General features: G+C 53.5%; 1 protein-coding gene across 1 annotated transcript; it reads left to right on the plus strand.

Moving 5' to 3' along the window:
• The first annotated feature begins 237 nt into the window (after positions 1–237).
• On the plus strand, positions 238–27,981 carry LOC119970939 (extensin-like). The gene is made up of 2 exons (XM_038806050.1): positions 238–371; positions 26,280–27,981. Exons 1-2 carry the CDS (start codon positions 238–240, stop codon positions 27,979–27,981), a joined length of 1,836 nt encoding a protein of 611 aa, XP_038661978.1.

The following is a 27,981-nucleotide window of genomic DNA, read 5'->3' on the forward strand; positions in this document are numbered from 1 at the left end:
ACACAAAGTGAAGAAGTAATGCCTAATGTTGAGGATATTGATCCAGCTAAGACACCGGAATGCAAGGGATTGCAGATCATTTCTGAAGTCGCAAACGTATCTGCAACTTTCAAAGCATCCAAAAGTATTCCGACATTAGATGCCTCCCCAGTTGATGGGCATGCAGTACAGCATTCGAGCTCAAGCACCAGGGATCAACCAAAACTCTAGAATCCGGCAAAGTCTCCAGAATCAGCTATGTGGCAGAAGACCAAAAAAACAGATTTCATAACAGATGATCCAGAGATAGCAATTACAGCAAGGGATCCAGAAACAGCTAATCCCTTGGCTGAGACTAGTAGCAAGAATGATGCTCTGGTGCACAGACAGATGTGAGTGTGGACAGGACCAACTTCACGGATGATGCCACTAAAGCTAAGAAGAAAAGGAGAAGGAAATATAAGAGATGAGTCGAGGAGACAGTTGGTCAACCAGATAGCCGCAGTGAAGACACAAGCATTGGCAATAAAGTCAATGTACAAGAAAACACACAGACAAGGAAACATCGCTTCAAAAGGCTGAAAGGGTTGGTGACTCAACGACCAGCCAGAAAACCAATCTTTCAAAAGATGAAATAAGATCACGCATTCAGTCAAGGTTCAGGAGACCAATAAGAAGATGTCTTTAACCTGAAAGACTGAACGTGTAATGAACTGTGTACAAAGGATATGTTTGAAATTGTTATGCATATCATGTTTTGTAAAGCACTGTTATATTTGTCAAACATTCACAATTCCAAAGTAAGGGGAATGTGGTGATATGCATATGCATAGCAAATGTATATAGTTGGATGTACAACCTCCAACCAGCAGCTGGGGACAGTATTTCATCATGTGACTCCACAAATGTGCAGTTGGTAGTAAGTCGTACTAGAGGACAATCGCATTAGTAGTAGATCAAGGAGAATTCACTTATTTTGGTTTGTTTTCATTTTGTTAATAAGCCATCTTACTAGTCAAAAAACTAGGGGCGGGATTCTCCGCTGCCGGCACCCTGGGGTTTCCCAATAGCGTGGGGCTGCCCCACAATGAGAACCCCATTGGCCGACCGGGCTAATGGAGAATCCCGCTGGCAGGTCGAGGCAGAAATGCGGCGCGACGGGGCGGACAATCAAGCCCCAGATGTTCTGTGTGCATCTTTGCCATGGCAACAACACAGAACATAACACCATGAATCCCAGTACCTTTCATGACAACCTCTGCTGCTGTACCCATCCCTATGGTCCCTCCAACTCCCTATGCCACCCTATGTCCCGGTACCTACATCCCGCATACCCCAATGCAAACACAGGCCCCCATTCACCCCGTGGCCCTTTATAGCCCATATGCCAACTTATTGACAAATCATGCCTCTCAACCAACATTTTTTACCTTATTTCCTCTTTGCCAACTCATTTGGTGTCCACCATGAGAAAACCTCAGTCGTCATACTAGGTGGAATTTTCCAAAAAAATGCCAAGTGTCAGGTTCTGAATGAAAACCAGCCTGTTCCTCCCCAGAAAAACAGTTCTCCACAGATTTTTTTTAAAAAACAGCACTATTGTTTCAGGCAATGCATTCCACACCTTGACAACTTGCTGCATACCAGAGTCAGAATCTTTTTCTATTTTAAGGGCAGAATGTTTCATGTAGATTTTCAGCATGTCGCCAGGGATAAAGTTGGCGCTGCAGACCAACTGTCTTTCTGAATGGGGTAGTTTCTCGAAGAGGTGATTCGCAATGCCAGGTTTGTGCCCTGGTGCATGCCGAAAATCTACTCCCAACATTTTGCTGCTTCCAACTCATTGATGATTTAAAACAATCAGTGCACACAGCAAGGGTTGCACTAGACATCAAGTCTTAACTGAGTGGAGTGTATATAATTAACCACAATCCAACTGTTGCGATCACAATCTCACAAAATGAAATGCAGCAACTATCTGACCAGATCGCACTTACAATAGCAGTAACAAAATCAGCTTTGTAAGAAAACAGTGAACCAACAAAGATACATCCTCCCACAGGGACCAGTAGGTTTACACAATAATAAAAAGGACAATCTTGAACAAGTGTTTTCAGAAAATAAACTATTAGTCAGAGGCTCAACCAGCGCAGAAAATAATGCAGCATAAACACCATCAACACTTTAGCATCAGTAAACCTCCTGGTAACTGAGGAATGATTTGATAGTCATGTTCATTATTCACAAGTAATCATTCTATTAAAAGATGAGAATGAGAGGTTAATCGCTTTTCAATAGTTACCATGGTTAAAAGGATTTGAAATACAAATGCATGTACTTTTACGAGGACTCAAGTTAACCTTTTGCTAAGGTACTCAATTATGTGTTTCCAAAGAGATTTTGCAATGGCCTTGTGCTTTTGATACATTTTAAACGTACAAATATCTTTGTGCAGTTTACAGATGTGTGCAGCTGTAAGGAATGATAGCTTAGGAAATAAAATATCTGTGTACCCAAAGGTAGTTTTAAATGCTTCTGGTACATTCCCCTATTATGTAATGAGTGTTTTCACTGATTTATCCAAGTGGATTAATACATTTATTATCGTGCCATATAGGTTTGTTACGATGGCTGATTTTAATCTGAATATGTCTTAATCCATTAATAAAAAACCATTTCAGTGCTGAAATCCAGACAATTGAGTACAGTAGACCAAAGCCCATGAGGTGTTAGATTAAAACTGTCAAAACCTATTTCAAATAAGATCTACTAGAAAGTAGAAAATCTGATGGCATTAGCCTAGCCTAATTTGAAATCCAGCACCCTTACCCTTACAACTTGCTCATACCTTTAAAGCATATGAATTATAAAATCAAATGCACTAATGGAATTAAACTGCTACCCAATATGTTCTAATTTTACCCGAGGTATATTGTTATGGGCCAGGGTTTAGAGAACCCCAAAGTGTATCATGGAGTTCACCTGACCCCAACTCTTAATAGATTGTGGTATGGGGAGCACACGGCCCACTCTACAGGTGTGGTAGAGCAGAAATGGAAAAGTATTTTTTAAAGCAAAACAATCTTTATTCTGTGAACTCAAGTTAATTTCAACATCTTTCTGTTGTAACTCTGACAATTTTTCTGAACTAAAAATATCTGCCTCATCCTCCACCTGTTCTTGTTCTTTTCCAACCATCTGATCAAAATTGTTTCTGATAATTGCACTTCACCTTTATCTTCATTCTCTGATTTCTCTATTTCTGCTCTACCTGTGACTTTGCGACCATGTTACTACACAATCCAGAAAAATCCCAGGATATTTGTCCTTCAACACTTCAGTTGTCTGATTTTGCACTGGCTTATCAACCACAGTGGACATCACTCCCACCTGCAATCCAGTTATATCACTACCCAAGATAAACTATTCCTGGACAAGATAGTTTCTCTATTATTCCTACTACCACTTCACCATTCTTCACTGGACTTTCCAACCTTATCTTATATAATTGAACACTACTCCTCTCACCCTGAATTCCACATATTACCATCTTTTCTGACAACATTCTTCCCAGACTACATAACTCCTCTCTATTACCATTAAAGATTGACTAGATCCCGTATCTCTTAAAATTGTGACTTTGTTACCTGCTCCTCCTGATACACATGAGTAACCTTTACCCACACAAGTACATTCTTTAGAGATCTGGCACCTTCTTATCAATCACCTCTTGATCAGGCTGTACAATCTTTTGCACCTCCTTCGCTTCACTTGGGCTTTCCTTTCCCACTTTCACAAACCCCACTGTCGCATCCTGTTTTACCACTTAAGCCTTCCCAGTGCTTTTCTTCAACCACCAGCACTGTGACTTTACATGGCCTAGTTTATTACAGTGAAAACATTTGACACTTGTCATTTCTTTTCCACCCTCCTGGATTTCTTTTTAAATCTGAGGTACACTCTTCTTTTTATCTCCCATCAGATCACATTTACCTTTCCTACTTGAGTATTTCTCATGTCCCCAGTTTCTATCCCTCACAGACTGAAACTGATGTCGGAAGCCAAACTTTGATTTATGAACTAATTCATAATCATCTGCCATTTCAGCTGCTAATCTCACAGTTTTAACCCTCTGCACTTCCACAGGAATTCTCACTACATCAGGAATTGAATTTTTAAACTCCTCCAAAAGCATAATTTCTCTGAGAGCTTCATACGTTTGGTCTATTTTCAAAGCCCTTATTCACCTATCAAAATTACTCTGTTTGATCCTTTCAAACTCCATGTATGTTTGACCAGGTTCTTTCCTTAAATTTCTAGACCTTTGCCTGTAGGCTTCAGGCACCAGTTCATATGCACCTGAGATGGATTTTTTCACCTCCTCATACGTCCCAGATACCTACTCCGGTAGTGATGCAAACACTTCACTAGCCCTACCTATCAGCTTTGTTTGAATCAGTAATACCCACATGTTGTGTGGCCATTTCATTTGTTTAGCCACCTTCTCTAATGAAATGAAAAAGGCTTCCACCTCCTTTTTGTCAAACCTTGGCAATGCTTGGACATATTTAAATAGATTCCCACCAAGCCTTGACTTTGGAGCTCTTTCTCACAATCCTCATCACTATCAACTAATTGTATGTTTCCCTTTACGCCTGCCAATTTTAACTGACTGGCATGTTTCATGGCCATTTTCTGAAGTTCAAACTCTCTCTTTGTCTTTTTCCCTGATCTATATGTCCCTTTCTCTTTCTTTCTCCTCTCTATCTCTTTTATATTCAAGCTGCTTTAATTATTTCTCATGTTCCATTTGTTTAAGTTGTAACTGAATTTTTGCCATTTCCAATAAGTCAAACAGTATCTCAGGCAATTTTACATGCTTAGCCACCATCATAATTACCTCATCTTTTAGCATTTTGTCAGGTAATGTTAATTGCAATGTTTTTGCCAAATCTGACAGTCTACTTTTCGTCTCTGTCCGTAAGGTACTGCATGTGACCGTCTCCACCCCAAAAACCTCAGAGCCTCTGAAAGAGCCATTGTCCACAATACATTTCCCACTTAAACTATAATAACACACCTGAAAGGCACCCACAATATGCTCACCCTCACTGTCTTTAAGTTCACAATGCCAATTCAATAGATAGACTTTTATCCTCCTTGAGCCCTCAAATTGTTATGGGCCAGGGTTTAGAGAACCCTAAAGTGTATCATGGAGTTCACCTGACCCACAACTTTTAATAGATTGTGGTATGAGGAGCGCACGGCCCACTCTACAGGTGTGGTAGAAATGGAAAAGTATTTTTAAAGCAAAACAATGTTTATTCTATGAACTCAAGTTAACCTTTTTAAAACATACAGTAAACATCTTAGCAACCATCAATTCATATACAACCCGCAAAGAATACAACACTAAGTAATCCTTAATAACTTCCTTTTAACATCCATAAGACTTAAAACACCTTTTACCAGAAGCACATCAGGTTAAAGTCACTGCTGTTATTAGTTTTACATCACCCAGATCAATTTACAGTCTTTAGATTACAGAGAGAGATTCATACACCTTCTGGCTGTGACTGCAGCTATCCAGCTCTGAAAACAAAACTAAAACACACCCTGCAGCCTGCTCAAAAACAGAAGTAAAAAGCTGACAGGCAGCCCAGCTCCACCCACTCTCTGACATCACTGCAGTAATAAACACCCATTTCTTAAAGGTACTCTCACTACAGATATTTATATACACACCCATTTATAAACACCCATTTCTTAAAGGTACTCTCACATCACAATGTGCAAAGTAGCATTGCCTCATACCATGTTTATTAAATAATGATTTTACACATGGAATTTTGTCTTTTTAAGTCAGCAGTATTGCAAAAGGACACTGCCCAGAAGCAAATGCAACATGCGCAAATGTCTAATTTCACCCCATCACTTGATGGGAACACAACTAGCATTGGAGAAATTGAATTGGGTACAGGCAGCCAAGTCAAGCTTTCTTAGAGCCCAGAGCAATCTCAACAACCTCAGTTCAGCAATAACTGGAGATGTGGAAGCTTGATATTGCCTGATATCCCCACTCTGAGACCTGGCGAATATATCAGTAGAGTTTAGGCTGTGTTTCACAGTAAGAGGACAACTTAGGAGAATCTGGATCCTCCTTGCCAAGAAAGAAAAGTAAATCTGCCAAATTAATATAGGAAGGACGATCTCTCACAATCCAAATGATCTGTAATTATGGCATCATCTTGCAACTTCATGCCACACGCTAGACTTCATATTAAATTCAATTTTCCCTCCCAGATCCAGATAGAATGCTCATGTGTAGTGAGGACCAAAACAGTTTATTGAACAGCAAAAATTTTGGTCTAGCAGTCAACAGTTCACTTCTACAGTGCACAACATACTAACCTACAGGCAATTCCACACAGTTCTACTTACAATTTAGCAGGATATAATTATACTTTAGCCTCTATTTCCACTTTTATGACGGAAACACAGAAAGAGAAAGCCTGCAGAGCTCCAGAAAGGAGCAGTTCCCCAACAGAAAGCACAAATATGAAAGCAAAAGGCTTCATGGACCAAAGATGTTGCGGGTAGGGAAGGCTATAACTGCAGCCATCCCCAAAGAGTTTGCCCTACGACCCTCGGCCCCGTAATTTTATTTTAAAAATTCTCACTTATACCAGCCAATCTCCTGAGGTCTCCTGCATTCCTCAGCAGTCACCTCCTCTCCCAGTGGCGTTGCTGAGGTTTCAGCGCTGCCAGCCCTGTAATTGGGCCTGCAGCATGGGGCGCCTACTGTACGTGGCCATTTAGGAGGCTGCCTGTGGTAAAAGTTTCAAGCCGGTACCATTGCCAGCAAGTGGGGATTCCAATCTACTTTTCATCCCGATGTCAGGATACCTACACACTTGGTAACATTCAATCCAATGTTTCAGGTTCTGATGAAAGGTCACAGATTTGAAATGTTAAATTAGAAAGCACAAATGTCTCTCCACCAACAGTAAGGCTATACTGGGATCTTTTAGTTGGTTGAGAATCACTAATTTCTTTCAATGGGAAACGGTCGCATATGCACTACTTCATGCAGAAAAATATCCTTGCCTGCCTGTCTCCCATACACTTGGTTAATCTTTAGCCTATACCCTCCAGTTTTACACTCACAGCCTTAGTCAACTTGTCACAATGACCAGCCAAAGCCGATACCAAATTCAACACCCAATTGCTTTCAAAGGTTTTCCTCTGTAGTAAAAGTTGGTAATTATATTTAATGAATGAGAAATTAATCTAACCGAGTCCATCAAACTTCTGACTCACAAGGAGAGATTTCTCCCCACAACAAGCACAATTCTAATAATCAACTGACAACTTTATTAATATCTTTCACCTGGAAATACAGTGATTCACACTTGTGACTAAAATTCCTTTGTTCTCTCTTTTAAGCAGATGTTGATGTCAGCATTCAAATGGTGCACAGGGGTTTTTTCATGAAGTGTACCGATAGTGTATCAATCAGAGGAAATCACAGACAACTCGTCGTCAACTAAAACCGTGCAGTAGGTTTCTTGTTGCTTGTGAAAGTCACCCTAAAAATAAGACATTTGATTACAAGGCTATCAGAACTTGAACGGCAAGAATTCTTGCCCCACGTACAGGTCCAACCCTGCAGTTACAAGGGCACTGTCAACACTCGACATGACTCTGGAGTGTTGTGGCATCAGGTTATCCAGTCAGCTGCAGAAGATTGTCTTAGTTCCGAATTTTCACTGTGGGGCAACCTGCCCCTTTAAGAGTAAGGGTTCTCGGAGGGTCAGGTAGTTCATAGGGCCAATTGGACCAGAGCGCGCGGACCCTGGGGCTGAGTACTAGTAGGGAAATTAATTTGAAAGCACTTCAATCCTAAGGAGGCCCAGGATTTGGCTGTTAGTTAGAAGTTTGGATTCCTGGAGTACGGTAGCCTTTTTCTCACTCTCTGTAAATAGTTATTTGCCTTAATAAGCCTTTTATTCATAAATCTACTCGGTGGCCACCAGTTTTCCAAGATGCTGCGCACTAGTCGGGAAATCAACTTGGAAGCACTTCAATCCTGAGGAGGCCCAGGATGCTCTCCTTAATTCCTTATCCAATCCTCATGCCACTAACCAGAGTGTGATCTACTTAATTACTGGTCCATAAATATGGGCACTATTTAAATATGAATGAAATGCAATATCTGATTGGGTCACAGTTAGGTAAAATTAAGATACCCTTTTTCCACTTGAAGTATGAAATGAACTTCAAAGAACCTGCCCATTGCAGCCAGAACCATCTTCTATTTGAAGCCAGGACCACCTGCCCGATGTAGCCAGAACCATCTCCCTTTGTAGCTCGGACCATCTTCCCACTGCAGCCAGGACCATCTTCCCACTGCAGCCTGCACCATCTTCCCACTGCAGCCAGAAAGTTATTTATGTGGGAATTCGAGCATTCTCTGTGATGGTGACAATTCATGGTAATTTTCCCTATGTGCCTGTGAGGGTGAATGTTGGCTGCATCCGCAGAATACACCCTGCAGAATACACCCTGCAGATGGCTTCCCAACATACTTCAAACATGACAGGTTGTGTGTGGGGTGTTAGTAATTATAGTTGGAAAAAAGTGCATCCGAGGGTTTTATTTAATAATCAGGGGCACAGTGAGTTTGAAAAAAAAACTCTTCCTATACTCTATTTAGCTACTCCGTGCAAAATTACTTCTGATTGGACACCCACTGTAATGTTTTTTAACTACTACTTAAATGGTTGATTAAGTAAAAACATTGGGTCGCCCACATGGAAACGAACATCTCAATGTGACTGTCACGTTAAATACAAAAATGTGCAATAAAAAGCAGCAGAACAACCATCGGAGAGGGGAGAAAATTAACAAGAGCAAAAGAAAACTGAACTTGCCTCCCTAATTATAGTCTCCTCTTTCAGAAGTCATAGCCTTGCTTGTCTGACTTGTCATCCAGTCAACACATCTCCTCATGACCAGCTTTTCAATTTATAGACAGTGCATCCTCATAACAATGAGGAGACATTTCCAGAAATAGCAAAGGAAATTAGCTCATTAACTCATCCTGGCCATTAGAGAGCTGCACAACTGGAAACCAGAGCAATCTGTTGACAGCAACCATGGCTATCAGCCCACTGTAAATTGGACCATATACCCATTGCAACCAGAACAATCTGCCAACGGCAACCATGGCTATCAGCCCACTGTAAACTGGACCATATACCCATTGCAACCATAACAATCTGCCAATGGCAACCATGGCTATCAGCCCACTGTAAACTGGACCATATACCCATTGCAACCATAACAATCTGCCAATGGCAACCATGGCCACAAGCTCACTGTAAACCGGACCATATACCCATTGCAACCAGGGCAACCTATTGACGGCAACCAGGATCACCTGCCCATTGAAGGATCACCTTCCCATTGTAGCCGAACCATCTTTCCATTGCAGCAGGACTATCTTTCCATTGCATCAGGATCATCTTCCAAATCTTACAACCAGATTAACCTCCCCATTGCAGCCAGGACCACCAGCCCATTGTAGCCAGGTCCACTTGCCCATTGTAGCCAGGTCCACCTGCCAATTGCAGCCAGGTCCACCTGCCCATTCTAGCCAGGTCCACCTGCCAATTGCAGCCAGGTCCACCTGCCCATTGCAGCCAGGTCCACCTGCCCATTGCAGCCAGAACCATCTTCTATTTGAAGCCAGGACCACCTGCCCGATGTAGCCAGAACCATCTCCCTTTGTAGCTCGGACCATCTTCCCACTGCAGCCAGGACCATCTTCCCACTGCAGCCTGCACCATCTTCCCACTGCAGCCAGCACCACCTTCCCACTGCAGCCAGCACCATCTTCCCACTCCAGCCAGGACCATCTTCCCACTGCAGCCAGCACCATCTTCCCACTGCAGCCAGCACCATCTTCCCACTGCAGCCAGCACCATCTTCCCACTGCAGCCAGCTCCATCTTCCCACTGCAGCCAGGACCATCTTCCCACTCCAGCCAGGACCATCTTCCCACTGCAGCCAGCACCATCTTCCCACTGCAGCCAGCACCATCTTCCCACTGCAGCCAGCACCATCTTCCCACTGCAGCCAGCACCATCTTCCCACTGCAGCCAGCACCATCTTCCCACTGCAGCCAGGACCATCTTCCCACTGCAGCCAGGACCATCTTCCCACGGCAGCCAGCACCATCTTCCCACTGCAGCCAGCACTATCTTCCCACTGCAGCTCGGACAATCTTCCCACTCCAGCCAGGACCATCTTCCCACGGCAGCCAGGAACATCTTCCAACTGCAGCCAGCACCATCTTCCCACTGCAGCCAGCACCATCTTCCCACTGCAGCCAGCACCATCTTCCCACTGCAGCCAGCACCATCTTCCCACTGCAGCCAGCACTATCTTCCCACTGCAGCCAGCACCATCTTCCCACTGCAGCCAGGACCATCTTCCCACTGCAGCCAGGACCATCTTCCCACTGCAGCCAGCACCATCTTCCCACTGCAGCCAGGACCATCTTCCCACTGCAGCCAGCACCATCTTCCCACTGCAGCCAGCACCATCTTCCCACTGCAGCCAGCACCATCTTCCCACTGCAGCCAGCACCATCTTCCCACTGCAGCCAGCACCATCTTCCCACTGCAGCCAGGACCATCTTCCCACTGCAGCCAGGACCATCTTCCCACTGCAGCCAGCACCATCTTCCCACTGCAGCCAGCACCATCTTCCCACTCCAGCCAGCACCATCTTCCCACTGCAGCCAGGAACATCTTCCCACTGCAGCCAGCACCATCTTCCCACTGCAGCCAGCACCATCTTCCCACTGCAGCCAGGACCATCTTCCCACTGCAGCCAGCACCATCTTCCCACTGCAGCCAGGACCATCTTCGCACTGCAGCCAGCACCATCTTCCCACTGCAGCCAGCACCATATTCCCACTGCAGCCAGGACCATCTTCCCACTGCAGCCAGCACCATATTCCCACTGCAGCCAGCACCATCTTCCCACTGCAGCCAGGACCATCTTCCCACTGCAGCCAGCACCATCTTCCCACTGCAGCCAGCACCATCTTCCCACTGCAGCCAGGACCATCTTCCCACTGCAGCTCGGACAATCTTCCCACTCCAGGCAGGACCATCTTCCCACTGCAGCCAGCACCATCTTCCCACTGCAGCTCGGACAATCTTCCCACTCCAGCCAGCACCATCTTCCCACAGCAGCCAGCACCATCTTCCCACTGCAGCCAGGACCATCTTCCCACTGCAGCGAGGACCATCTTCCCACTGCAGCCAGGACCATCTTCCCACTGCAGCCAGCACCATCTTCCCACTGCAGCCAGGAACATCTTCCCACTGCAGCCAGGACCATCTTCCCAATGCAGTTAGGATCACCTTCCCACTGCAGCTAGGACCATCTTCCCAATGCAGCCAGGAACATCTTCCCACTGCAGCCAGCACCATCTTCCCACAGCAGGCAGGACCATCTTCCAACTGCAGCCAGCACAATCTTCCCACTGCAGCCAGGAACATCTTCCCACTGCAGCCAGGACCATCTTCCCAATGCAGTTAGGATCACCTTCCCACTGCAGCTAGGACCATCTTCCCAATGCAGCCAGGAACATCTTCCCACTGCAGCCAGCACCATCTTCCCACAGCAGCCAGCACCATCTTCCCACTCCAGCCAGGACCATCTTCCCACTACAGCCAGCACCATCTTCCCACTGCAGCCAGCACCATCTTACCACTGCAGCCAGGACCATCTTCCCACTGCAGCCAGCACCATCTTCCCACTGCAGCCAGGAACATCTTCCCACTGCAGCCAGGACCATCTTCCCAATGCAGTTAGGATCACCTTCCCACTGCAGCTAGGACCATCTTCCCAATGCAGCCAGGAACATCTTCCCACTGCAGCCAGCACCATCTTCCCACTGTAGCCAGCACCATCTTCCCACTGCAGCCAGCACCATCTTCCCACTGCAGCCAGCACCATCTTCCCACTGCAGCCAGGACCATCTTCCCACTGCAGCCAGCACCATCTTCCCACTGCAGCCAGCACCATCTTCCCACTGCAGCCAGGACCACCTTCCCATTGCAGCCAACACCATCTTCCCACTGCAGCCAGCATCATCTTCCCACTGCAGCCAGGAACATCTTCCCACTGCAGCCAGGACCATCTTCCCACTGCAGCCAGGAACATCTTCCCACTGCAGCCAGCACCATCTTCCCACGACAGCTAGGACCATCTTCCCACTGCAGCCAGCACCATCTTCCCACTGCAGCCAGCACCATCTTCCACTGCAGCCAGGACCATCTTCCCACTGCAGCCAGGAACATCTTCCCACTGCAGCCAGCACCATCTTCCCACGACAGCTAGGACCATCTTCCCACTGCAGCCAGCACCATCTTCCCACTGCAGCCAGCACCATCTTCCCACTGCACCCAGCACCATCTTCCCACTGCAGCAAGGACCATCTTCCCACTGCAGCCAGCACCATCTTCCCACTGCAGCCAGCACCATCTTCCCACTGCAGCCAGGAACATCTTCCCACAGCAGCAAGCACCATCTTCCCACTGCAGCCAGCGCCATCTTCCCACTGCAGCCAGCACCATCTTCCCACTGCAGCCAGCACCATCTTCCCACTGCAGCCAGCACCATCTTCCCACTGCAGCCAGCACCATCTTCCCACTGCAGCCAGCACCATCTTCCCACTGCAGCCAGCACCATCTTCCCACTGCAGCCAGCACCATCTTCCCACTGCAGCCAGCACCATCTTCCCACTGCAGCCAGCACCATCTTCCCACTACAGCCAGCACCATCTTCCCACTGCAGCCAGCACCATCTTCCCACTGCAGCCAGCACCATCTTCCCACTGCAGACAGCACCATCTTCCCACTGCAGCCAGCACAATCTTCCCACTGCAGCCAGCACCATCTTCCCACTCCAGCCAGGACCATCTTCCCACTGCAGCCAGGACCATCTTTCCACGGCAGCCAGCACCATCTTCCCACGGCAGCCAGCACTATCTTCCCACTGCAGCTCGGACAATCTTCCCACTGCAGCCAGCACCATATTCCCACTGCAGCCAGGACCATCTTCCCACTGCAGCCAGCACCATCTTCCCACTGCAGCCAGCACCATCTTCCCACTGCAGCCAGCACCATCTTCCCACTGCAGCCAGCACCATCTTCCCACTGCAGCCAGGACCATCTTCCCACTGCAGCCAGGACCATCTTCCCACTGCAGCCAGCACCATCTTCCCACTGCAGCCAGCACCATCTTCCCACTCCAGCCAGCACCATCTTCCCACTGCAGCCAGGAACATCTTCCCACTGCAGCCAGCACCATCTTCCCACTGCAGCCAGCACCATCTTCCCACTGCAGCTAGGACCATCTTCCCACTGCAGCCAGCACCATCTTCCCACGGCAGCCAGGACCATCTTCCCACTGCAGCCAGCACCATCTTCCCACTGCAGCCAGGACCATCTTCCCACTGCAGCCAGCACCATCTTCCCACTGCAGCCAGGACCATCTTCCCACTGCAGCCAGCACCATATTCCCACTGCAGCCAGGACCATCTTCCCACTGCAGCCAGCACCATATTCCCACTGCAGCCAGGACCATCTTCCCACTGCAGCCAGCACCATCTTCCCACTGCAGCCAGGACCATCTTCCCACTGCAGCCAGCACCATCTTCCCACTGCAGCCAGGACCATCTTCCCACTGCAGCCAGCACCATCTTCCCACTGCAGCCAGGACCATCTTCCCACTGCAGCCAGCACCATATTCCCACTGCAGCCAGGACCATCTTCCCACTGCAGCCAGCACCATCTTCCCACTGCAGCCAGCACCATCTTCCCACTGCAGCCAGCACCATCTTCCCACTGCAGCCAGCACCATCTTCCCACTGCAGCCAGCACCATCTTCCCACTGCAGCCAGCACCATCTTCCCACTGCAGCCAGCACCATCTTCCCACTGCAGCCAGCACCATCTTCCCACTGCAGCCAGCACCATCTTCCCACTCCAGCCAGGACCATCTTCCCACTGCAGCCAGGACCATCTTCCCACTGCAGCCAGCACCATCTTCCCACTGCAGCCAGGACCATCTTCCCACTGCAGCCAGGACCATCTTACCACGGCAGCCAGCACCATCTTCCCACTGCAGCCAGCACTATCTTCCCACTGCAGCTCGGACAATCTTCCCACTCCAGCCAGGACCATCTTCCCACGGCAGCCAGGAACATCTTCCAACTGCAGCCAGCACCATCTTCCCACTGCAGCCAGCACCATCTTCCCACTGCAGCCAGGACCATCTTCCCACTGCAGCCAGCACCATCTTCCCACTGCAGCCAGGACCATCTTCCCACTGCAGCCAGCACCATCTTCCCACTGCAGCCAGGACCATCTTCCCACTGCAGCCAGCACCATCTTCCCACTGCAGCCAGCACCATCTTCCCACTGCAGCCAGCACCATCTTCCCACTGCATCCAGGACCATCTTCCCACTGCAGCCAGCACCATCTTCCCACTGCAGCCAGCACCATCTTCCCACTGCAGCCAGGACCATCTTCCCATTGCAGCCAGCACCATCATCCCATTGCAGCCAGCACCATCTTCCCACTGCAGCCAGCACCATCTTCCCACTGCAGCCAGCACCATCTTCCCACTGCAACCAGCACCATCTTCCCACTACAGCCAGCACCATCTTCCCACTGCAGCCAGCACCATCTTCCCACTGCAGCCAGCACCATCTTCCCACTGCAGACAGCACCATCTTCCCACTGCAGCCAGCACCATCTTCCCACTGCAGCCAGCACCATCTTCCCACTCCAGCCAGGACCATCTTCCCACTGCAGCCAGGACCATCTTTCCACGGCAGCCAGCACCATCTTCCCACGGCAGCCAGCACTATCTTCCCACTGCAGCTCGGACAATCTTCCCACTGCAGCCAGCACCATATTCCCACTTCAGCCAGGACCATCTTCCCACTGCAGCCAGCACCATCTTCCCACTGCAGCCAGCACCATCTTCCCACTGCAGCCAGCACCATCTTCCCACTGCAGCCAGCACCATCTTCCCACTGCAGCCAGGACCATCTTCCCACTGCAGCCAGGACACCCTTCCCACTGCAGCCAGCACCATCTTCCCACTGCAGCCAGCACCATCTTCCCACTCCAGCCAGCACCATCTTCCCACTGCAGCCAGGAACATCTTCCCACTGCAGCCAGCACCATCTTCCCACTGCAGCCAGCACCATCTTCCCACGGCAGCTAGGACCATCTTCCCACTGCACCCAGCACCATCTTCCCACGGCAGCCAGGACCATCTTCCCACTGCAGCCAGCACCATCTTCCCACTGCAGCCAGGACCATCTTCCCACTGCAGCCAGCACCATCTTCCCACTGCAGCCAGGACCATCTTCCCACTGCAGCCAGCACCATATTCCCACTGCAGCCAGGACCATCTTCCCACTGCAGCCAGCACCATATTCCCACTGCAGCCAGGACCATCTTCCCACTGCAGCCAGCACCATCTTCCCACTGCAGCCAGGACCATCTTCCCACTGCAGCCAGCACCATCTTCCCACTGCAGCCAGGACCATCTTCCCACTGCAGCCAGCACCATATTCCCACTGCAGCCAGGACCATCTTCCCACTGCAGCCAGCACCATCTTCCCACTGCAGCCAGCACCATCTTCCCACTGCAGCCAGCACCATCTTCCCACTGCAGCCAGCACCATCTTCCCACTGCAGCCAGCACCATCTTCCCACTGCAGCCAGCACCATCTTCCCACTGCAGCCAGCACCATCTTCCCACTGCAGCCAGCACCATCTTCCCACTGCAGCCAGCACCATCTTCCCACTCCAGCCAGGACCATCTTCCCACTGCAGCCAGGACCATCTTCCCACTGCAGCCAGCACCATCTTCCCACTGCAGCCAGGACCATCTTCCCACTGCAGCCAGGACCATCTTACCACGGCAGCCAGCACCATATTCCCACTGCAGCCAGCACTATCTTCCCACTGCAGCTCGGACAATCTTCCCACTCCAGCCAGGACCATCTTCCCACGGCAGCCAGGAACATCTTCCAACTGCAGCCAGCACCATCTTCCCACTGCAGCCAGCACCATCTTCCCACTGCAGCCAGGACCATCTTCCCACTGCAGCCAGCACCATCTTCCCACTGCAGCCAGGACCATCTTCCCACTGCAGCCAGCACCATCTTCCCACTGCAGCCAGGACCATCTTCCCACTGCAGCCAGCACCATCTTCCCACTGCAGCCAGCACCATCTTCCCACTGCAGCCAGCACCATCTTCCCACTGCAGCCAGCACCAACTTCCCACTGCAGCCAGCTCCATCTTCCCACTGCATCCAGCACCATCTTCCCACTGCAGCCAGCACCATCTTCCCACTGCAGCCAGCACCAACTTCCCACTGCATCCAGGACCATCTTCCCACTGCAGCCAGCACCATCTTCCCACTGCAGCCAGCACCATCTTCCCACTGCAGCCAGGACCATCTTCCCATTGCAGCCAGCACCATCTTCCCATTGCAGCCAGCACCATCTTCCCACTGCAGCCAGGACCAACGTCCCACTCCAGCTAGGACCATCTTCCCACTGCAGCCAGCACCATCTTCCCACTGCAGCCAGCACCATCTTCCCACTGCAGCCAGGAACATCTTCCCACTGCAGCCAGGACCATCTTCCCAATGCAGTTAGGATCACCTTCCCACTGCAGCTAGGACCATCTTCCCAATGCAGCCAGGGACATCTTCCCACTGCAGCTAGCACCATCTTCCCACTGCAGCCAGCACCATCTTCCCACTGCAGCCCAGCACCATCTTCCCACTGCAGCCAGCACCATCTCCCACTGCAGCCGCACATCTTCCCACTGCAGCCCGCACCATCTTCCCACTGCAGCCAGGACCATCTTCCGAATGCAGCCAGCCACCATCTTCCCACTGCAGCCAGCACCATCTTCCCACTGCAGCCAGCACCATCTTCCCCACTGCAGCCAGGACCATCTTCCCACTGCAGCCAGCACATCTTCCCACTGCAGCCAGCACCATCTTCCCACTGCAGCCAGGACCATCTCCCACTGCAGCTCGGACAATCTTTCCCACTCCAGGCAGGACCATCTTCCACTGCAGCTCGGACAATCTTCCCACTCCAGCCAGCACCATCTTCCCACAGCAGCCAGCACCATCTTCCCACTGCAGCTCGGACAATCTTCCCACTGCAGCCAGCACCATATTCCCACTGCAGCCAGGACCATCTTCCCACTGCAGCCAGCACCATCTTCCCACTGCAGCCAGCACCATCTTCCCACTGCAGCCAGCACCATCTTCCCACTGCAGCCAGCACCATCTCCCCACTGCAGCCAGCACCATCTTCCCACTGCAGCCAGCACCATCTTCCCACTGCAGCCAGCACCATCTTCCCACTGCAGCCAGCACCATCTTCCCACTGCAGCCAGGACCACCTTCCCACTGCAGCCAGCACCATCTTCCCACTATAGCCAGGACCACCTTCCCACTGCAGCCAGCACCATCTTCCCACTGCAGCCAGCACCATCTTCCCACTGCAGCCAGCACCATCTTCCCACTGCAGCCAGGGCCATCTTCCCACTGCAGCCAGCACCATCTTCCCACTGCAGCCAGCACCATCTTCCCACTGCAGCCAGCACCATCTTCCCACTGCAGCCAGCACCATCTACCCACTGCAGCCAGCACCATCTTTCCACTCCAGCCAGGACCATCTTCCCACTCCTGCCAGGACCATCTTCCCACTGCAGCCAGGACCATCTTCCCACTGCAGCCAGCACCATCTTCCCACTGCAGCCAGCACCATCTTCCCACTGCAGCCAGGACCATCTTCCCACTGCAGCCAGGACCATCTTCCCACTGCAGCCAGCACCATCTTCCCACTGCAGCCAGCACCATCTTCCCACTGCAGCCAGCACCATCTTCCCACTGCAGCCAGCACTATCTTCCCACTGCAGCCAGCACCATCTTCCCACTGCAGCCAGCACCATCTTCCCACTCCAGCCAGCACCATCTTCCCACTGCAGCCAGGACCATCTTCCCACTGCGGCCAGGACCATCTTCCCACTGCAGCCAGCACCATCTTCCCACTGCAGCCAGCACCATCTTCCCACTGCAGCCAGCACCATCTTCCCACTGCAGCCAGGACCATCTTCCCACTGCAGCCAGGACCATCTTCCCACGGCAGCCAGCACCATCTTCCCACTGCAGCCAGCACTATCTTCCCACTGCAGCTCGGACAATCTTCCCACTCCAGCCAGGACCATCTTCCCATGGCAGCCAGGAACATCTTCCAACTGCAGCCAGCACCATCTTCCCACTGCAGCCAGGACCATCTTCCCACTGCAGCCAGCACCATCTTCCCACTGCAGCCAGGACCATCTTCCCACTGCAGCCAGCACCATCTTCCCACTGCAGCCAGGACCATCTTCCCACTGCAGCCAGGACCATCTTCCCACTGCAGCCAGCACCATCTTCCCACTGCAGCCAGGACCATCTTCCCACTCCAGCCAGCACCATCTTCCCACTGCAGCCAGGACCATCTTCCCACTGCAGCCAGCACCATCTTCCCACTGCAGCCAGCACCATCTTCCCACTGCAGCCAGCACCATCTTCCCACTGCAGCCAGGACCATCTTCCCACTGCAGCCAGCACCATCTTCCCACTGCAGCCAGCACCATCTTCCCACTGCAGACAGCACCATCTTCCCACTGCAGCCAGCACCATCTTCGCACTGCATCCAGGACCATCTTCCCACTGCAGCCAGCACCATCTTCCCACTGCAGCCAGGACCATCTTCCCATTGCAGCCAGCACCATCTTCCCATTGCAGCCAGCACCATCTTCCCACTGCAGCCAGGACCATCTTCCCACTCCAGCTAGGACCATCTTCCCACTGCAGCCAGCACCATCTTCCCACTCCAGCCAGGACCATCTTCCCACTGCAGTCAGGACCATCTTCCCACTGCAGCCAGGACCATCTTCCCACTGCAGCCAGCACCATCTACCCACTGCAGCCAGCACCATCTTCCCACTCCAGCCAGGACCATCTTCCCACTCCAGCGAGGACCATCTTCCCACTGCAGCCAGGACCATCTTCCCACTGCAGCCAGCACCATCTTCCCACTGCAGCCAGCACCATCTTCCCACTGCAGCCAGGACCATCTTCCCACTGCAGCCAGGACCATCTTCCCACTGCAGCCAGCACCATCTTCCCACTGCAGCCAGCACCATCTTCCCACTGCAGCCAGCACCATCTTCCCACTGCAGCCAGCACCATCTTCCCACTGCAGCCAGCACCATCTTCCCACTGCAGCCAGCACCATCTTCCCACTCCAGCCAGCACCATCTTCCCACTGCAGCCAGGACCATCTTCCCACTGCAGCCAGGACCATCTTCCCACTGCAGCCAGCACCATCTTCCCACTGCAGCCAGCACCATCTTCCCACTGCAGCCAGCACCATCTTCCCACTGCAGCCAGGACCATCTTCCCACTGCAGCCAGGACCATCTTGCCACGGCAGCCAGCACCATCTTCCCACTGCAGCCAGCACTATCTGCCCACTGCAGCTCGGACAATCTTCCCACTCCAGCCAGGACCATCTTCCCATGGCAGCCAGGACCATCTTCGCACTGCAGCCAGGACCATCTTCCCACTGCAGCCAGCACCATCTTCCCACTGCAGCCAGCACCATCTTCCCACTGCAGCCAGCACCATCTTCCCACTGCAGCCAGGACCATCTTCCCACTGCAGCCAGCACCATCTTCCCACTGCAGCTAGCACCATCTTCCCACTGCAGACAGCACCATCTTCCCACTGCAGCCAGCACCATCTTCGCACTGCATCCAGGACCATCTTCCCACTGCAGCCAGCACCATCTTCCCACTGCAGCCAGGACCATCTTCCCATTGCAGCCAGCACCATCTTCCCATTGCAGCCAGCACCATCTTCCGCCTGCAGCCAGGACCATCTTCCCACTCCAGCTAGGACCATCTTCCCACTTCAGCCAGCACCATCTTCCCACTCCAGCCAGGACCATCTTCCCACTGCAGCCAGGACCATCTTCCCACTGCAGCCAGGACCATCTTCCCACTGCAGCCAGCACCATCTTCCCACTGCAGCCAGCTCCATCTTCCCACTGCAGCCAGCTCCATCTTCCCACTGCAGCCAGCACTATCTTCCCACTGCAGCCAGCACCAACTTCCCACTGCAGCCAGCACCATCTTCCCACTCCAGCCAGGACCATCTTCCCATTGCTGCCAGGACCATCTTCCCACTCCAGCTAGGACCATCTTCCCACTCCAGCCAGCACCATCTTCCCACTGCAGCCAGCACCATCTTCCCACTGCAGCCAGCACCATCTTCCCACTGCAGCCAGGACCATCTTCCCACTGCAGCCAGCACCATCTTCCCACTGCAGCCAGCACCATCTTCCCACTGCAGCCAGGACCATCTTCCCACAGCAGCCAGGACCATCTTCCCACTGCAGCCAGCACCATCTTCCCACTGCAGCCAGGAACATCTTCCCACTGCAGCCAGCACCATCTTCCCACTGCAGCCAGCACCATCTTCCCACTGCAGCCAGCACCATCTTCCCACTGCAGCCAGCACCATCTTCCCACTGCAGCCAGCACCATCTTCCCACTGCAGCCAGGACCATCTTCCCACTGCAGCCAGCACCATCTTCCCACTGCAGCCAACACCATCTTCCCACTGCAGCCAGCATCATCTTCCCACTGCAGCCAGCACCATCTTCCCACTGCAGCCAGCACCATCTTCCCACTGCAGCCAGCACCATCTTCCCACTGCAGCCAGCACCATCTTCCCACTGCAGCCAGGAACATCTTCCCACTGCAGCCAGCACCATCTTCCCACTGCAGCCAGCACCATCTTCCCACTGCAGCCAGCACCATCTCCCACTGCAGCCAGGACCATCTTCCCACTGCAGCCAGCACCATCTTCCCACTGCAGCCAGGACCATCTTCCCACTGCAGCCAGCACCATCTTCCCACTGCAGCCAGGACCATCTTCCCACTGCAGCCAGGACCATCTTCCCACTGCAGCCAGGACCATCTTCCCACTGCAGCCAGCACCATCTTCCCACAGCAGCCAGGACCATCTTCCCACTGCAGCCAGCACCATCTTCCCACTGCAGCCAGGACCATCTTCCCACTGCAGCCAGCACCATATTCCCACTGCAGCCAGGAACATCTTCCCACTGCAGCCAGCACCATCTTCCCACTGCAGCCAGCACCATCTTCCCACTGCAGCCAGCACCATCTTCCCACTGCAGCCAGCACCATCTTCCCACTGCAGCCAGCACCATCTTCCCACTGCAGCCAGCACCATCTTCCCACTGCAGCCAGGACCATCTTCCCACAGCAGCTCGGACCATCTTCCCACTGCAGCCAGCACCATCTTCCCACTGCAGCCAGGACCATCTTCCCACGGCAGCCAGCACCATCTTCCCACTGCAGCCAGGACCATCTTCCCACTGCAGCCAGCACCATCTTCCCACTGCAGCCAGGACCATCTTCCCACTGCAGCCAGCACCATCTTCCCACTGCAGCCAGCACCATCTTCCCACTGCAGCCAGCACCATCTTCCCACTGCAGCCAGCACAATCATCCCACTGCAGCCAGCACCATCTTCCCACTGCAGCCAGCACCATCTTCCCACTGCAGCCAGCACCATCTTCCCACTGCAGCCAGCACCATCTTCCCACTGCAGCCAGCACCATCTTCCCACTGCAGCCAGGACCATCTTCCCACTGCAGCCAGGACCATCTTCCCACTGCAGCCAGCACCATCTCCCCACTGCAGCCAGCACCATCTTCCCACTGCAGCCAGCTCCACCTTCCCACTGCAGCCAGCACCATCTTCCCACTGCAGCCAGCACCATCTTCCCACTGCAGCCAGGACCATCTTCCCACTGCAGCCAGCACCATCTTCCCACTGCAGCTCGGACCATCTCCCCACTGCAGCCAGCACCATCTTCCCACTGCAGCCAGCACCATCTTCCCACTGCAGCCAGCACCATCTTCCCACTGCAGCCAGCTCCACCTTCCCACTGCAGCCAGCACCATCTTCCCACTGCAGCCAGCACCATCTTCCCACTGCAGCCAGGACCATCTTCCCACTGCAGCCAGCACCATCTTCCCACTGCAGCCAGCACCATCTTCCCACTGCAGCCAGCACCATCTTCCCACTGCAGCCAGCACCATCTTCCCACTGCAGCCAGGACCATCTTCCCACTGCAGCCAGGACCATCTTACTGCAGCCAGGACCATCTTCCCACTGCAGCCAGGATTATCTGTCCATTGCAGCCAACACCACCTGCCCATTGCAGCCAGGACCACCTGCCCATTGCAGCCAGGTCAACCAGCCCATTGCAGCCTGGACTACCTGCTCATTGCAGCCAGGACAACTTGCCCATTTTAGCCAGTTCTACCTGCCCATTGCAGCCAGGTCTACCTGCCCATTGCAGCCAGGTCCACCTGCCCATTGCAGCCAGTTCCACCTGCCCATTGCAGCCAGAACCAACTGCCCATTGCAGCTAAAGCCACCTGTCCATTACAGCCAGGACCACCCAACTATTGCAGTCAGGAACACCTGCCCATTTCACTTGGGAACACCTGTCCATTGCGGCCAGGGCTAACTGCACATTGCAGCCAACATCACATGCCCATTGCAGCCAGGACCTCCTGCAATTGCAGCCAGAACTACCTGCCCATTGCAGCCAAGACCACCTGCCCATTGCAGCTAGAACCACCTGCCCATTGCAGCCAGAACCACCTGCCCATTGCAGACAGAACCACCTGCCCATTGCAGACAGAACCACCTGCCCATTGCAGCCAGGACCACCTGCCCATTGCAGCCAGAACTACCTACCCATTGTAGCCAGGACCACCTGCCCATTGCAGCCAGGACCACCAGCCCATTGCAGCCAGGACCACCTGCCCATTGCAGCCAGCACCATCTTCCCACTGCAGCCAGCACCATCTTCCCACTGCAGCCAGCACCATCTTCCCACTGCAGCCAGCACCATCTCCCCACTGCAGCCAGCACCATCTTCCCACTGCAGCCAGCACCATCTTCCCACTGCAGCCAGCACCATCTTCCCACTGCAGCCAGCACCATCTTCCCACTGCAGCCAGGACCACCTTCCCACTGCAGCCAGCACCATCTTCCCACTATAGCCAGGACTACCTTCCCACTGCAGCCAGCACCATCTTCCCACTGCAGCCAGCACCATCTTCCCACTGCAGCCAGCACCATCTTCCCACTGCAGCCAGGGCCATCTTCCCACTGCAGCCAGCACCATCTTCCCACTGCAGCCAGCACCATCTTCCCACTGCAGCCAGCACCATCTTCCCACTGCAGCCAGCACCATCTACCCACTGCAGCCAGCACCATCTTCCCACTCCAGCCAGGACCATCTTCCCACTCCTGCCAGGACCATCTTCCCACTGCAGCCAGGACCATCTTCCCACTGCAGCCAGCACCATCTTCCCACTGCAGCCAGCACCATCTTCCCACTGCAGCCAGGACCATCTTCCCACTGCAGCCAGGACCATCTTCCCACTGCAGCCAGCACCATCTTCCCACTGCAGCCAGCACCATCTTCCCACTGCAGCCAGCACCATCTTCCCACTGCAGCCAGCACTATCTTCCCACTGCAGCCAGCACCATCTTCCCACTGCAGCCAGCACCATCTTCCCACTCCAGCCAGCACCATCTTCCCACTGCAGCCAGGACCATCTTCCCACTGCAGCCAGGACCATCTTCCCACTGCAGCCAGCACCATCTTCCCACTGCAGCCAGCACCATCTTCCCACTGCAGCCAGCACCATCTTCCCACTGCAGCCAGGACCATCTTCCCACTGCAGCCAGGACCATCTTCCCACGGCAGCCAGCACCATCTTCCCACTGCAGCCAGCACTATCTTCCCACTGCAGCTCGGACAATCTTCCCACTCCAGCCAGGACCATCTTCCCATGGCAGCCAGGAACATCTTCCAACTGCAGCCAGCACCATCTTCCCACTGCAGCCAGGACCATCTTCCCACTGCAGCCAGCACCATCTTCCCACTGCAGCCAGGACCATCTTCCCACTGCAGCCAGCACCATCTTCCCACTGCAGCCAGGACCATCTTCCCACTGCAGCCAGGACCATCTTCCCACTGCAGCCAGCACCATCTTCCCACTGCAGCCAGGACCATCTTCCCACTCCAGCCAGCACCATCTTCCCACTGCAGCCAGGACCATCTTCCCACTGCAGCCAGCACCATCTTCCCACTGCAGCCAGCACCATCTTCCCACTGCAGCCAGCACCATCTTCCCACTGCAGCCAGGACCATCTTCCCACTGCAGCCAGCACCATCTTCCCACTGCAGCCAGCACCATCTTCCCACTGCAGACAGCACCATCTTCCCACTGCAGCCAGCACCATCTTCGCACTGCATCCAGGACCATCTTCCCACTGCAGCCAGCACCATCTTCCCACTGCAGCCAGGACCATCTTCCCATTGCAGCCAGCACCATCTTCCCACTGCAGCCAGCACCATCTTCCCACTGCAGCCAGGACCATCTTCCCACTCCAGCTAGGACCATCTTCCCACTGCAGCCAGCACCATCTTCCCACTCCAGCCAGGACCATCTTCCCACTGCAGTCAGGACCATCTTCCCACTGCAGCCAGGACCATCTTCCCACTGCAGCCAGCACCATCTACCCACTGCAGCCAGCACCATCTTCCCACTCCAGCCAGGACCATCTTCCCACTCCAGCCAGGACCATCTTCCCACTGCAGCCAGGACCATCTTCCCACTGCAGCCAGCACCATCTTCCCACTGCAGCCAGCACCATCTTCCCACTGCAGCCAGGACCATCTTCCCACTGCAGCCAGGACCATCTTCCCACTGCAGCCAGCACCATCTTCCCACTGCAGCCAGCACCATCTTCCCACTGCAGCCAGCACCATCTTCCCACTGCAGCCAGCACCATCTTCCCACTGCAGCCAGCACCATCTTCCCACTGCAGCCAGCACCATCTTCCCACTCCAGCCAGCACCATCTTCCCACTGCAGCCAGGACCATCTTCCCACTGCAGCCAGGACCATCTTCCCACTGCAGCCAGCACCATCTTCCCACTGCAGCCAGCACCATCTTCCCACTGCAGCCAGCACCATCTTCCCACTGCAGCCAGGACCATCTTCCCACTGCAGCCAGGACCATCTTCCCACGGCAGCCAGCACCATCTTCCCACTGCAGCCAGCACTATCTTCCCACTGCAGCTCGGACAATCTTCCCACTCCAGCCAGGACCATCTTCCCATGGCAGCCAGGACCATCTTCGCACTGCAGCCAGGACCATCTTCCCACTGCAGCCAGCACCATCTTCCCACTGCAGCCAGCACCATCTTCCCACTGCAGCCAGCACCATCTTCCCACTGCAGCCAGGACCATCTTCCCACTGCAGCCAGCACCATCTTCCCACTGCAGCCAGCACCATCTTCCCACTGCAGACAGCACCATCTTCCCACTGCAGCCAGGACCATCTTCCCACTGCAGCTGGGACCATCTTCCCACTGCAGCCAGGACCATCTTCCCACTGCAGCCAGCACCATCTTCGCACTGCATCCAGGACCATCTTCCCACTGCAGCCAGCACCATCTTCCCACTGCAGCCAGGACCATCTTCCCATTGCAGCCAGCACCATCTTCCCATTGCAGCCAGCACCATCTTCCCACTGCAGCCAGGTCAACCAGCCCATTGCAGCCTGGACCACCTGCTCATTGCAGCCAGGACAACTTGCCCATTTTAGCCAGTTCTACCTGCCCATTGCAGCCAGGTCTACCTGCCCATTGCAGCCAGGTCCACCTGCCCATTGCAGCCAGTTCCACCTGCCCATTGCAGCCAGAACCAACTGCCCATTGCAGCTAGAGCCACCTGTCCATTACAGCCAGGACCACCCAACTATTGCAGTCAGGAACACCTGCCCATTTCACTTGGGAACACCTGTCCATTGCGGCCAGGGCTAACTGCACATTGCAGCCAACATCACATGCCCATTGCAGCCAGGACCTCCTGCAATTGCAGCCAGAACTACCTGCCCATTGCAGCCAAGACCACCTGCCCATTGCAGCTAGAACCACCTGCCCATTGCAGCCAGAACCACCTGCCCATTGCAGACAGAACCACCTGCCCATTGCAGACAGAACCACCTGCCCATTGCAGCCAGGACCACCTGCCCATTGCAGCCAGAACTACCTACCCATTGTAGCCAGGACCACCTGCCCATTGCAGCCAGGACCACCAGCCCATTGCAGCCAGGACCACCTGCCCATTGCAGCCAGGACCACCTGCCCATTGCAGACAGAACCACCTGCCCATTGCAGCTAGAGCCGCCTGTCCATTACAGTCAGGACCACCTGACTATTGCAGTCAGGAACACCTGCCCATTGCAGCCAGAACCACCTGCCTATTGCAGCCAGAACCACCTGCCTATTGCAGCCAGAACCACCTGCCCATTGCAGACAGAACCACCTTCCCATTGCAGCCAGAGCCACCTGCCCATTGCAGCCAGAGCCACCTGCCCATTGCAGCCAGAACCACCTGCCCATTGCTGCCAGAGCCACCTGCCCATTGCAGCTAGAGCCGCCTGTCCATTACAGCAAGGACCACCTGCCCATTGCAGCCAGGACCACCTGCCCATTGCAGCCAGGACCACCTGCCCATTGCAGCCAGGACCACCTGCCCATTGCAGACAGAACCACCTGCCCATTGCAGCTAGAGCCGCCTGTCCATTACAGTCAGGACCACCTGACTTTTGCAGTCAGGAACACCTGCCCATTGCAGCTAGAGCCGCCTGTCCATTACAGCAAGGACCACCTGCCCATTGCAGCCAGGACCACCTGCCCATTGCAGCCAGGACCACCTGCCCATTGCAGCCAGGACCACCTGCCCATTGCAGACAGAACCACCTGCCCATTGCAGCTAGAGCCGCCTGTCCATTACAGTCAGGACCACCTGACTTTTGCAGTCAGGAACACCTGCCCATTGCAGCTAGAGCCGCCTGTCCATTACAGTCAGGACCACCTGACTATTGCAGTCAGGAACACCTGCCCATTGCAGCCAGAACCACCTGCCTATTGCAGCCAGAACCACCTGCCCATTGCAGACAGAACCACCTGCCCATTGCAGCCAGAGCCACCTGCCCATTGCAGCTAGAGCCGCCTGTCTATTACAGCAAGGACCACCTGACTATTGCAGTCAGGAGCACCTGCCCATTTCAGCCGGGAACACCTGCCCATTGCGGCCAGGGAACACCTGCCCATTGCGGCCAGGGCTACCTGCTCATTGCAGCCAAGACCACCTGCGTATTGCAGCCAGGACCACCTGTTCATTACAGCCAACACTATCTGCCCATTGCAGCCTGGACCACCTGCCCATTGCAGCCAGGACCACCTGCCCATTGCAGCCTGGACCACCTGCCCATTGCAGCCAGGACCACCTGCCCATTGCAGCCTGGACCACCTGCCCATTGCAGCCTCAATCACCTGCCCATTGCAGTCAGGACCACCTGCCCACTGCAGTCAGTACCACCTGCCCACTGCAGTCAGTACCACCTGCCCATTGCAGCCAGGACCACCTGCCCATTGCAGCCAGGACCACCTGCCCATTGCAGCCAGGTCCACCTGCCCATTGCAGCCAGGATCATCTTCCCATTGCAGCCAGGACCACCTGCCTATTGCAACCAGGGCCCCTGCCCATTGCAGCCAGGAACACCTGCCCATTGCAGCCAGGACCACCTGTCTACTGCAGCCTGGAGCACTTGCCCATTGCAGCCAGAACCGCCTGCCCATTGCAGCCAGAACCGCCTGCCCATTGCAGCCAGGACCACCTGCCCATTGTAG

This window comes from Scyliorhinus canicula, chromosome 9, assembly GCF_902713615.1.
Source record: "Scyliorhinus canicula chromosome 9, sScyCan1.1, whole genome shotgun sequence".
Classification (NCBI taxonomy): Eukaryota; Metazoa; Chordata; class Chondrichthyes; order Carcharhiniformes; family Scyliorhinidae; genus Scyliorhinus; species Scyliorhinus canicula.